Raw genomic sequence first — 14,104 nt, 5'->3', positions numbered from 1 at the left:
AATGTAGGAAAACATCTTCAAGACCTTGTATTAGGCGGACACTTCCTAGACTTTACACCCAAAGCACAAGCAACAAAAGAAAAAATAGATAAATGGGAACTCCTCAAGCTTAGAAGTTTCTGTACCTCAAAGGAATTTGTCAAAAAGGTAAAGAGGCAGCCAACTCAATGGGAAAATTTTTGGAAACCATGTATCTGACAAAAGACTGATATCTTGCATATATAAAGAAATCCTACAACTCAACGACAATAGTACAGACAGCCCAATTATAAAATGGGCAAAAGATATGAAAAGACAGTTCTCTGAAGAGGAAATACAAATGGCCAAGAAACACATGAAAAAATGTTCAGCTTCACTAGCTATTAAAGAGATGGTAATTAAGACCACAATGAGATACCATCTCACATCGATTAGAATGGCTGCCATTAAACAAACAGGAAACTACAAATGCTGGAGGGGATGTGGAGAAATTGGAACTCTTATTCATTGTTGGTGGGACTGTATAATGGTTCAGCCACTCTGGAAGTCAGTCTGGCGGTTCCTTACAAAACTAGATATAGAGTTACCATTCGACCCAGCGATTGCACTTCTCGGTATATACCCGGAAGATTGGAAAGCAGTGACATGAACAGGTATCTGCATACCAATGTTCATAGCAGCATTATTCACAATTGCCAAGAGATGGAAACAACCCAAATGTCCGTCAACAGATGAGTGGATAAATAAAATATGGTATATACACATGATGGAATACTACACGGCAGTAAGAAGGAACGATCTAGTGAAACATATGACAACATGGATGAACCTTGACGACATAATGCTGAGTGAAATAAGCCAGACACAAAAACAGAAATACTATATGCTACCACTAATGTGAACTTTGAAAAATGTAAAACAAATGGTTTATAATGTAGCATGTAGGGGAACTAGCAATAGAGAGCAATTAAGGAAGGGGGAACAATAATGTAAGAACATATAAGCTATCATGGGTAAATTTAACATTCTGGGAATGCCCAGGAATGACTATGGTCTGTTAATTTCTGATGGGTATAATAGGAACAGGTTCACAGAAATGTTGCTATATTAGGCAACTTTCTTGGGGTAGAGTAGGAACATGTTGGAAGTAAAGTAGTTATCTTAGGTTAGTTGTCTTTTTCTTACTCCCTTGTTACGGTCTCTTTGAAATGTTCTTTTATTGTATTTTTTTTAATTATTTTTATTATTTTTTTATTTTTTCATACAGTTGATTTAAAAAAAAGTTAAAAAAAAAAACAACAAGGAAAATTTGTTGATACCATCCTCATCATTTCTCCCTTTATTTACTATTTCATTCATTTTGTAAATTATATTCACTTTGGAAAGAATGATCAGTCCTTTCATTGAGATCTTAAATTGTATTTACGTGTAATTATACACAATGTCCTCCTGATGATTATTAAATTGCTTCTGTTACTTTAAAAAAAAAATTTAAACTGGAACTAATCCATAGATCAGAGAATTAAGATGAAATGCATGAGTTTGGGTTGCTTTAACATTTACTCTAACAAGGATATTAAGTTGCTTATGAATAGAAAACAGAAGATAAGGGAATGGCAGTTTTCTAAATTAAAAAATGTACTTATTTGGATCAAGGCAACAAAGGCATGCAAAACTCTGAGCTGTGCCCCTGATGTCAGAAAGACGCATACGAGGGCCACCATGGGCCAGTCTCACATCCCAATTCAGAGAAAGGAGTATCACAGTTCAGATGCCAACTTTTTCAAAATGGACAGACAGTGATGGCACTTATTTAAAATCTTAGGACATTAGGAAGTAAACTACAGTTGTATCTAATGAGGAGGCTGATTTTCATCAGGAAGAATAATTTGAAAGTAAATTAATATTTATCAAGTGGCACTTTAAAAAATTCTGGTCTTGTATCATTTGGATGCAAAAGTATCCTCTGATTAAGGTAATTCAGAAAGAGTGAATTTTGATTATCTGGAAATGACATGTTATGTATAATTAGCTGGACAATATTAATGTTTTCCACAGGCTTCCTCATTAATGAAACCTAAACAATAATGAATGACTTGACTGAAATATTTAGAGAGGTTAATTTTTACCTCTCTAGCAGGGGTAACTAGAAGAGTCAAATATATCTTTTTTAAAGTCAAAGATTTTTCTTCCTTCAAGTCTATTTATTCTGTTCGTCTTTATCAAATGTCACACTAATACTATGAACTAGTATACTAAATACTAAAGTACTAAAATACTAAAAGGGACTAATGGCATGTTGTGAACTAACCAGGCAATACAATGGGAATGGAAATTCAGGTGACTGGTAAGTGATTATATTTTCAAATGAAACCAATATTCTGTGATGCTATTATTCTGCCCTGAATAAACTGGGATCTGTGAAGAGGAAGGACAGAGTTGGGGATGGTGGCCCAGTCCCTCAGGAGACAGAGGCTGAGACTAGGTTAAGGGGCTTCTCCAGTGCCGCCTACCTGGTGGCCACACCAGGACCAGAAGTCAGGAAGTCACCTGACTCCCTAGCTGTCCAGGGCTCTCCTCCCCAGGCAACACTGCCTTTAAGAAGGAGGACAGCTTTACCTCGAACTCTGGTTCGTTCGCTGGAACCCGCTTGCGAGCCGGGCTGGGAGCCTCCTTGGGAGCTGGGTTGGGAGCTGGGGGTGCTCGAGCTGGAGGAACTGCCGCTGCTGGTTCTCTGCAAGGGGCTCTCCAAGACAGGCTCGGTTCTCCGGAGATCGGGGTTGCTGCACGGAGGGCAGAACGCAGTGATTACACCCTCAAGACCTTGTCAAGTGGTAGACGCAAGCACAATCCAGTCTCCGCCCTCAGTGCAAAGGGGCAGTGAGACAACTGATGCGACCTCGGCCCTGAAGGGGCACAAAAGACATATCTTCCTACATGGAGCTCCTGGCCAGAAACCGGATCTGGATGGCATGTATTCTTCACCCTATTCTTGGGCCATTGCATTAAAAGTATTAGTTCTGAAATGATGACTCTTCAAAGGGAGCCTTTTTTTAAAAAAAAAAAAAAACAACAAAAAACCTTTTGCTTCCAGTGCTCATTGTAAAAAATTTTTAAAAATATTAAATGGTCAAAGTAAGGAAACAATACCTATAATCACTGAACCAGGAGATAGTCAACCATACTTCATATTTGGTATATTACTTTCTAGTCTTTTTTCTTTTGAATATATGGAATCATACTCTATATTCAGTTTTGCATCTTGCCTTTTCCCCCTTTATCACTGCATTGTGAGCATTTTCTGATGGCTGAATAATAATTATCCATTATATAGATGAATTAGCTTCACTATTCCTCTATTTTAAAATATTGAACTGCTTCTAATATACTGAGGGCTCTAATATGTTGTAGTGAAACGACCATCTACATGCATACAAATACCCTACCACATCTCTATTTTCTTAGGATAGATTCCTAGAATTGGAATTCTTGAGTTGAAAGGGCATAAACTGGGACACATGAGTGTGTGTATAAAGGTATTACCAATTTCCACTGAAATGTATGAAGTAGCCCATCTTACTGAATATTCATCAGGCATTATTATGAATAGTTTGCTAATTTGTGAAAAATAATTATCTTGTTTCAGGGCAGTTTTAAAAAATTACTATTGAGTTAGTGTTTTTTTATTCATGTTATTTGCCATTTATAATTCCTCTCCTATGAATTGCTTAGTCATGTCCTATGTTCATACAGCTAGTACAGCCATTGCATTTTTAATTGTTTTCTTGCAGAAGTCTTTACATACTTAAGACATTACCAAAGGAAGGCATACGTTTTTGATAATCATTAAGTTGTAATTCAAGAACAAATTAGTTCGTTGGCAGGCTGCTAGCTCCCACTTTTTATAAGACCTTATTGTATTATAAAGATAGTCTTGCTATCTTGCCCTAAAATAGCAGTACTCACTCATTCATTCATTTGCTCTATGCCAGGCACTGGCTCAGGCATTTGGGATACAGTGATGAACAGGAGACAACTCCTGCTCTCTGGAAGCTTAGCCAGACACATAGCCAATGTGCACAGGGGGCTGTGGGGACAGGGGGCCACTTGAGGTGGTCAGGGACGCTGTGGAGATATCTAAGGTGACACCTGAATGACGACATGGAGCTAGGCCAGCAAAAAAAGAGAATGGCGGCGGTGGTGAGAGGCAGTTGCTGAGGTTTTTATGATTTTGTAAAAAAAAAAAAAAAAATAAGGAGCATTCTCAAAGCTTCTATGAAGTGCTTTCCTTTTAATTTATAACTCATAGACATTTTCATTTTTCCTTGAGATATGCACATTGCTGGACATGGATTATTTAGTGAGACTTGAAATTCAAAGCCCACATCTATTGCCACCCAGCTGCCGAGGGAGAGAAGCTGATCCAACCGAGGTTCCCTCCATGTCCTCCAAACAGAATTTCTCATCTCTAATAATAGTCACCATAATGCTATGATTTTAATGCAGTGAGAGATCATATTAAAATGTAATTTCATGCTTTAATTGTACTCTGTCTGGTTCAAGAGCATCAAGCAAGTACCATGCATGCTGTGCTGTGTTAGGCGTTAGCTGTTTCATACATAAATATGAAAATGATATAGCCCCTTCCCTAGAGACACCTGCAGTGTTATCATACAACCTGGCCACAAAAATGGCATCCTTACAGCAGACACTAAACCTAGCAGTTTCTTCTTGAAAACAAGAGAATCTTGCTGTGTGATAATGATTCTGCCAAGAACACTTGGTTGAGTTATAGAAATTCTTAAACATTGGTTATCAGAAGACATGGCTGGTGACTTTGGAAAATATCACATGTAAAAATAAATGTCCTCATAATTTATTAATCTTGATCATATAAATGTACCATTCTTGGCAATACTTATCTTTGCAGTGTTTATGGTAAAGTGGTTGCTGAGTCAACCCAACATAAAATCAACTTTGGAAGTGATTTTTGGTAAACTTAAGGAAAACTTGAAACATTCTTGATATTTACTGGCATTCCTTTGTCTAGTAAACTATTTTCATGAAAGTTGTTTGCATTTAATTAATTGAAACAGATTTGGATCCACTCTGGAAATTCCCTTGATTTGGAGAATACCTAAAATGATAAATATGCAACCCTTTCAAAATAATCTACAATTCAAATTTTTCATTTCTTATAAAGAAATTCTCATATCCTCTTTAGTTCCCCCAAAAGTGAATTCTCCCTCTCTGCCTTTTGTTAAATTGTAGTGATCAGGGATTATGATGTATAATTAATAATTCCAAAAATATTTTTGCTAAAATATGTATTGTTAGCCAGACGCATTGCAGAATAAGAGTGATGGGCATACTTGGTAGCTTGGTGCTTCCTCCCATTTGGTGGAATGTTAATGTGGTGTTCTTTGTACTAAAAAACCCTATTGAGCCGAAGGCTTGGACAGATGTTCTTGGTTTTTTCCCTCATAGTGATGTTCTAGCAGGATCCAGCTCCTTGCTCCAATGTAGCTATCCCTTGATTATTTAACCAAAAACTCTTCATTAAGCACCTACTTTGTGACACTCACTGGACCAATATGAGGGATGGAGGAGAAGCGTGGGACACAGGGCATAACTGTGGAGATGAGAGCTGCATGGTGTAGACAATAGCGAACCAGGCAAAGCTCTGTGGTTGTGTGTGAAAGACTAAAGTTCTGCTGGAGTTTCGGGAACAATGAATGCAGCTGGGAGTAGTGAAGGACAGGGTTAGGAAGCAAGCAGGACTTGTTTGGGCCTGGCAGAGGTGAGCAGAAAGGCTGGGTGTTGGGTCTGAGCAAAGACACAGCAGCTGGGGTTTTCCAGGTATGCACTGATGTTGAGAGGAGGCCAGCCAGCTTGGAGTACCAGGTCTGTGTTAGTGTGAAATACCGGGAGAGTGGGATGATCAGAACAGAAGGGCTGTGTTCTGCAGCAAGGGCCTTTAGAGCCGGGCTGAAGAATGTGTACCTCCCATGGTGGGCTTATGACTGTCCAGGAAGGGGACAGGCAGATCAGTTAGGAGGCCGCCTCCGCATTAGATGATGAGGCTTGGACAAGGGCTGTCCTGGCAAGAGGAGCCTGGCATTAGCAGAAACAGCTAGGGTGAGCAGGCATTTCTGCCTGGGCTCTGGGTCCCTTTTGTGTGAAGGTAATTGGATCCCATGGGCATTAAATCCCTGACCTGGGACTTGTTAATGCATATCCTCCCACTGAAGCTAACCAGCATGGGTGCAGACTTTAATGGGTTGCTATTTTTGCTGCTGGAGATTGAAAAGAGTTTTTAGTTTCTATATAACCACACATAGAAATAGGTGAAACTTTCCAATGAGTTTTCTACCTTATTTTTAGTAGAACACAGCTATTTTGAGAACACGTCATACTGTTTACATTTTTCTCTTCCTCATTATGTAGCAATATGGTCTGGCCTTGGGGTCAAGGGGTCTGAGATTAGTGTTCTGAGAGAGGGTCAATTTCAGGAGAATTCCATGAAATTATAGATTTACCTTGTTTACATATTAACTGAGCTACCCAGATCCAAATGCGTAAAAAGTTGAAAACAACCAAACAGATATCTTGAACTGCTAACTTTTAATTCAGACATTTGCCATCATGTACACACTGTAAAGTGAAAATATGGCAATTACTCCATTTGCTTAAATCATATTTAAAAAAAAAATCAAACCAGAAAATTAGGATTACAAAGTGATTTCTTGGCCCAAATACTTGGGCCAAGTCCTTAATTAAGTGGCTGACTGCCAAAATTCACTTTACTTTGTGCTTTGATGACACAGCCAATGAGAACAAGTACACCATAAGAAGAGTTTGGGGATGAGACAGAGAATTATTTTTTGAAATTAAGCACCTAGCCATTGGGTTTTGACTGGATGTTTCTGGCTTAATTTAAATCTTTTCATATTCTAAATGTACTTGTTTGATCAAATTTTAATTTGCTTTAAAAGAACACATGAAGCAAGGTTAAATATTAAAGTGCCTGGAAGATTTTCTTTACATAGTATTTAAAAAAAAATGAACAAATCAAATTTTTTATTAGTTTTTTTTTTTTTTTTAAACAAATCAAATCTTGTTTAAACTCAATTGATCACCTTGAAAGCATCAGATATTTAGGAATACAGAGAGCCCATTAATCTTGCGGCTTGAGCAGGGCCCTGCTGCACCTGCATGAGAAGGGCTTCCTGGGATCAGGTGACTGTGTTATCACTCAGACCTTAACTGTCTAGGAGGGGAGCCATCAAAAGTGTGAGATGATACAAATTCCACCTTGAGTGAGAGAGTGTTCGGGGCATAAACATATCCTTGGGGACAAAAACCTTTAAAAGGTAGTGAATATCACAAGATAAGAATCAATAAGCATAAGATTAAGAGGAGCTGTTAACAAACTCAGTAAATCATCCCATGATCTAGGTGAAGGCAAAATGGTACCCTGTCAGTAGAAGAATCAAGGGTCTCCTTCCCCTTGGGAAAACGAGGCAGCAATGACAGCAGTGTCACAACTAAACAGATTAGGAAAGCATGACACTAAAAAGTGCAGACTTTAGTGCAAGGCCACCAGGGTTCAAATCTTGGCTACCACTTACTAAGTTTGTCACCTTGGGCGATTTACTTTCTTATATTTCAGTTTCCCCATCTACAAAATGGGGGTGATGATAGCCACTACCTCAGAGATGTTACGTGGTTACATTATTTTAACAATTGTAATGCACTTAGAACAGTACCATATGTATGTGTGTGTGTGTGTATATATGTGTATGTGTGTGTGTGTATGTGTATGTATGTATATATATATATATATATATATATATATATATGCTCCAAATGTGTTAATTAAATGAAAGAATAAATGATAAATCACCTGTAATCATGCAGAAGGCGGAGAACCACAGGGGTCGCCCAATGACACTTTCTGAACAAATGTTGCTAGCACAAAGTGTACCTGCTTGAACCTGGAACTTTTTAAAAACAGCTCTCTTTGGGGTTCTTTCTGATCTGGAATTTTGTGTGTAGACAGGGAAGAGTGAAGTGACAGGGAGATGGAGGCTTCTGGGAGAAGGAAGCCTCTTCCAAACAGTAAAGCCTTACTTTTTCCCTCATATTACTGGCACACCCTTGCTTACTACCCATTTTAACTCAAGAGTCTTTCATTCAGGGGTACCACTTAGTTTATCGATTTAAACACTGTTTCCAAAACCATCAAAATGAAAAAAAAAAAAACCATATTCTGCAATTATGGCATAATGCCTTACCCTTAGTAACTAGAGTTCATTAGTACTGAATGCAGGAAGCAAAAATTGAGCTTCTTCACCTTTAGGGTCTGTCTCCTTTGCATAAGTGAATTCTCATATTTAACCCAAAACAAAATAAGAAATCAAGGTAAGAAATGATTTGGCTGTAGTCATACCTGTAGCCCCAAAGAGTGGCAGACCCAGGGAAGGAACACAGGCCCTGGAGTCAGGCAGGGTGGAGTGCTGGGTCCCAGGGCCACATGTAGCCCTGGCACACAGTGGGTCTTCAATAAATACTTGCTGAATATAGCAAATGAATTAAAAATAATAACAAAACACCTGAAAATTTATCCTTTACTAGCTGTGCAATTTTTCTTGGAAACCATTCTAAGTTTTTATTTTCTAGTCTACCTTGGGAGTCACTTCAAAGAAAAATCACTTTAAAGAAAAGGCTGGGAGGAAAAAAAGGAATACTGACCAAGTATAAGGAATGTAGCTTAGAATCATGTAAAGGATGGATTACATAACAGAAATCCTTTTTAATGACTTTATGGACTGGCAGTTATCTGACAAAGACAAAAAAAGAACCATGAGGACCTCATTAGGCCAATAGGAAGTAGGATAGTCTCTGTGTTCCAGCAGTGACCCCAACCAATCATGTCTCCCAGTATCCAAGCCCCTGTGTATTTCCCTTCCACACTGGCTCAAGGCTCAGCTACATGACTTGTGGTGACCAATGGGACAGCAGCAAAGATGATGCAAGTGAAGGCTTGAAGAGTGCTTGTGCATTGAGACTTTCTTCCTTGGGATCCTGTCCTCAGATTGGCAAATGGTGAAGAAGCTTGGGATGAAAGACTATGTGGAAAGATAGGTCCAGCTGACCCATCAGCTCAAACAGCTGTTAGTGAGACCAGGGGAGACCAGTGGACCTTGTGGATCTCAGACGATCCACAGAATAATGAGACGTAATAAATTATTATTTTTGTAAGCCACTAAGTCGGTTAATTGCACAGCAAAAGCAAACTAAAGCTGCCTCTATCACAGTAAATAAATCAAATCCTGAAGCTTTTAAAACTGCAATCCAATCTGGAGTTGCAAAGCATGATCCCAATCTTAAATGTTGGTCACGCAGAGACATGTGATAGCAAGAGAGTGGTGTTCTGTAAGGTTTCCCAACGTGGCAAAGATGGGGATTCTCCAAGCCCTGGCTCCACCCCTCAAGCCCCCTCTGGCTTTCAATGGAAGTAACTCATTATCACCCCTTGGTTCACTCCCTTCCTACCTCTATAAGTAGAAAAATGTTAGCCATCTCACTCAAAGTCTGCATTCATTGGTCAAAGTCCAATATTTAAGTGGTTTTGAGGGGAAAGCCCACATTTTGCAAAGCTACTCACCATCAAACGCCAAATACCTTAGGCCCCAATGTCATTAAAATAACACTTCAGAGAGGATAAAAAGTCACTTTTTATTTGACTATATAATGATAATTGTCTCTCTTTCCTGTTAGGTTGATAGAGGGAAATATACTTAAAGTTGAAATGATGCTTGATCTCTAGCAACTAAAAATTCTAAGCAACTGATCCAATGAACAAAGCTTCAAGGACAGGTTTCAAAGGAGCAAGAAGCACTGATAATTAGGGATGAATTGCTGCTTGAAGAGGGGAACTGATAAAGTTCAAGCTGGCAATCCAGGGCTAACATTCCTTTGGCTCCCTTGTCACAGTGTGCTCCAGTCTTCCTCGGTGCTGCTTAGCAACACCAGCTCAGCAGTGAATCTGACAAGTTACTGGGAAAAAATGGCTTATTCAGAGCCAGCTGCACTGGGTAATTCCACTCAGAATGGACTACTGTCTTTGCCCAAAAGGGATTAATATTTCTTAGTCTAATTCCATCTAATTTATGGACTGACCCTTCCTAAAACTTTTCATATGAAGCGGAAAAGGAAAGCTTTATGATCAAAAGCATTCCATATTTTAAAATATGTATAGCTAACCATAACCTTTGTTCTCAATCTCTCTGTCTTTACTAGCAAAGGGAAGGGCCTCCCTTTATTAGGAACACAACAAAGAAGGATAAAACAGCCTGCCTGAGCTCATCCTTTTTATAGTCTCAACAGAGGCCATTTGCTATTTTAGTTGATCTTAAAAAGGGGTGCATTTATAATGAAGAATCAGGGGGAAGCTTGATGAACTATAGCATCTGCTGCCAAATAAAATGTGCTCAAATATTATAAGGACATTGTTTACTTTCTAGTGTCTCATGAGATCTCTACACCAACCAGTAGGTGGATGCAACTTCCTGACTGCAGGAATATACATTGTTGATAGAAAAGTCTGGAAGGAGAGCACAGAGCAACACTGGAAGCATAACCGTATTTCAGTGACCCTCCATAATGCCAAGGAGGTGACTGCCTCATAAAAGCTAGTCCCTTTGTAATTTGCCAAGCAAGGGAAGCTCTATAGTTTGGCCACTACTGCATTTCTTTGGCAATTACTTTGTAAAGTCTCATTGGTTCCCAGAGCACATTTCTTGATCTGATGCTGAAAATCACCTCAAACCAGGCCATTCTGTTTTGTTGTTTCTAGGAAATGGTCTCTGAAGTAATGGTTTGAGGTATTTGCAAACAGACCTGTATTTGCAATTTTACTCCCAGGTTTTGAAAACTGTCAGTTAAGGTACACTTGATTAGCTTCCCAACTGCCTCATTCATTCATTAATCATTCATTCACTCAAGAGCCCCCACTGTTGACTGAATTCTATGAAAGGCTACTAAAAGAAATAAAAGGCATGAGTTTTGACCCACCAAAAATTATAGTGCAGGTGGCAAGTCAACATGCCTCTGAAGTGAAAAAAGAGCAAAATCATTTTTAGGAGAACAAGTAAAGGTGGAGGTAGGGGCTTTTTCCTTCACCGTAGCCATCGTCTTTCCCTTACCTTGCTCTGATGGGTTGAGATCCTAGTCGGGGTCCCAGGGCACTACCATTTCCAGGAGAATTCTTTCTGGCTAATGCTGGGGATATAGAAGTTGTTCTCTGAGGCACCTGGAAGAAAACCAGAATTCATCAATCTTTTCCATAAAAGAATGCATATATTTTTTCCATAGGCTACTGCTTGAAAAGCCTACTTCTTTCCAAAGATTTGCCAGGAGTTACAGAAACTATCTTAAACAAGGAAGAAATACCTTTTATTCCCCTTTGGAGGGGAAAACCAGGAAAAATATTTGAAAACCATTGAGTGAAAAGTATTATTTTTTTCTGGAATCAACAATGGAAGTGTTTTCTGGAAATTGTGTGACATTCCATTTGTCATACCCCTCTGCTGAATTCAGGAGAAAGGGGATTCCTAAATTTGATACAAAGATTTATCCACTATTTTGAAACACTCTGTAGCCATATGCACAGGTACATTCCAGAACATTTCCTGGAGTGACTAATCACTTGATATAGGCAAAAAACAAAACAAATGAAGCCAAACCTGGGGCTGTTTTGTCTAGTGGAATGGCTGTCATTTTGCCCTCAGTACTTACTTAAGGTCAGAATTAAATTATGACCTGACCTTGAAGGAGCTTTCCTTAAATGAGCCAACTAAAATATCCTAAGAGCAATACTGTCTTCTGGACACCTGAAATCTGGTTTGACTTTGTGTTGATAAAATAAAAAATAATTGAATTTTCTACTTTTTATCTGGAAGTTTTCAATTTGTCTAGATGTAGATTCAGCCATCAATGAAAAAAATCCATTGTTCTGTTTCTTAATATGCATAGTAAAATAATAGTGTGGAATGTGTGGGGTTGAGAGTTCTAATTCTGGATATAGGATATATGCTTCCAATTAACTGAGACTCAGTTGCTTTGGAGAAAATGGAAGTCAGAAATGGTAAATGACAAGCCAAGTCTTAGCTTTGGAATGAGGAGGAAACAACACATGTGGAACGGGCTTCATCACATTCTTCACTACTATGAAAGGTCTGGAACAGCGGTAATAATAATAATCAATGATGTTGGTGATAAAAACACCCCAGCAGTACTACCTTTGGTGGAATGTCTTCTTCCTGTCGTAACCAAGAGCTGCGGTCAAACTTTTCAATACGAGTGGGGAGAGGAGGGTTTTCAGACGTGGGATCCGAGTTCTGGCGTGGCATCTCGACGCGGTGAGAGGTCACGTTCAGAGCCTCCTGAAACCCAGACAGGCCCTTTGTGGGCTGCTCGTGCACTGACTGGGAGGCGGTCAAGGCAGATCCCTGGGATTTTACAGCTACCAGATGTGGGATCTAAGCATCAAACCGAGATTAGATCAGCGACATTAGAAGGAACACCAACTCGGCCAGTGCCTCTATCAGTTGAAGGGAAAATAAAGTTCTAGGGCAGAAGAATTGGAAGACACAAGTCCATCACAGCTATTTACAGCATACTTTGAAAAAGTTCTTCCAAATTTTCAATTTAGAGCTAGGTATAGGGCTGAACCTATGTTCCAGGCACAAAGTTAAATGATTTACTTGGGATTGCTAAGATGTCAGTGAAATAGGTGTGTAGATAATAACTTTATTTAGTAAACATCCACTGCCCAGCAGTATCATATATTTTATAAGGACTTCTTTTTCTAACATGACAAACTTCCTTCTTAAAACTCCTAACCTTGACTTTAGAAAATGCTATTGCTCTATAAAACAAGAACTGCTTTAAATATTTTGTTTAGTAACCCTGCAATAGGAGAACAGAATTATTTTCTTCATTCTACACATGAGCAATGTAAGGTACAGAGAGGTTAATATTCTAGATTTCAAAGCTAATACCTGCTGGAGCCTAGATTTGAACCCAGATATTCTGCTCCCAGAGCCCACACACCTAATCTCTACACTATCCTACTTTTTGGTGAACTGGCTCTTACCAATTATCTCAACACCTGGATGTTTCTTTTACAGTTGTCAGTCTCACCATCTGGCATGTGGTGATAATTGTACACACAGATGAAAATGTGGCTCTTTAAGATAAATAACTAAACTCCAGCGAGGAGGGTGCCCCTCTTACCTACCACCGCTCACAATGTATTGTTAGTGCCTATTTAATGCCTGGCTCCTCCACTTCATAATGGCAAGCTCCCTGGGGACAGGAGCCAAGTCTGTCACGCTCGTCATTGTATTCCTGGGTCTAGCAACGTGCCTGGCATGTGGACAGTGCTCAATAAATCTTGGCAAGAAAAAAAAATCTAGTGTGATTTCTAAATTAAATTATTAATTCAACAAATATTAATTTAGAGTCTGCTCTGTGTAAGGTGCATATCAGACCCTCTCTAGTCTGAAATCTCAGCATTATGTGTGTTTACTTACAGTTTAAAAGAAAATCCCCAAAGCCCAGCTCAGCTGAGTGTTCTGTTTCAACCAGAATAGAACCATAACCAATTAAATATTAATTTTATATTAATTAATGTTAAATATTAATATTAAAACAATGAACATTTAAAAAATATTTAGTACAAAATAAAAAAACCAACTTTAAAAGAATCAAAAAAATTTTGGCATTCCTTGAAAAATGCTTATCCCAAAAAGTTATCACAGGGTATCTACATTTTCATTTGCTAGGGTCACTTTCACAGAAGAAGCTTTCCCTCTCTACTTTCCCTCGTATTGGGCAAAATACTATAAAGTCAAAGTTAGGAATTTTAAAAGAGGAAGTCTGTGCATTAAAAGAAAAGCCCCTATGAAAATGTATCCTATTGAAGATGAGGCACAAAAGAATGATGTACAAATAAAAATAACCAAGGGGGAGATATGCTAAGGTAACTGGTGTTGAAAAATCTTGGACCTCATTTATTACACGCAGACTTAAAGCACCACCAATACTTGATATTCTC

General features: G+C 38.8%; 1 protein-coding gene across 7 annotated transcripts in view; it reads right to left on the bottom strand.

The window, feature by feature from the left end:
• Nucleotides 1-14,104, bottom strand: part of TNIK (TRAF2 and NCK interacting kinase) — a 433,418-nt gene that overhangs the window by 63,371 nt on the left and 355,943 nt on the right. For 5 of the 7 annotated variants that reach the window (XM_037840728.1, XM_037840740.1, XM_037840735.1 and 2 more), the window contains 3 exons: nucleotides 12,285-12,524; nucleotides 11,190-11,296; nucleotides 2,599-2,762 (listed from right to left, as the gene is read on the bottom strand). In XM_037840728.1, coding sequence (XP_037696656.1) covers nucleotides 2,599-2,762; nucleotides 11,190-11,296; nucleotides 12,285-12,524 — 511 coding nt within the window. The remainder of the gene's footprint in view (nucleotides 1-2,598; nucleotides 2,763-11,189; nucleotides 11,297-12,284; nucleotides 12,525-14,104) is intronic. The other 2 variants (XM_037840750.1, XM_037840775.1) reach the window with 2 other exon arrangements.

Source organism: Choloepus didactylus, chromosome 1 (assembly GCF_015220235.1).
Source record: "Choloepus didactylus isolate mChoDid1 chromosome 1, mChoDid1.pri, whole genome shotgun sequence".
NCBI classification, from domain to species: Eukaryota; Metazoa; Chordata; class Mammalia; order Pilosa; family Megalonychidae; genus Choloepus; species Choloepus didactylus.
The sequence above is the reverse complement of the archived record's forward strand: the minus strand, read 5'-3'. Positions and strand labels throughout refer to the sequence as shown.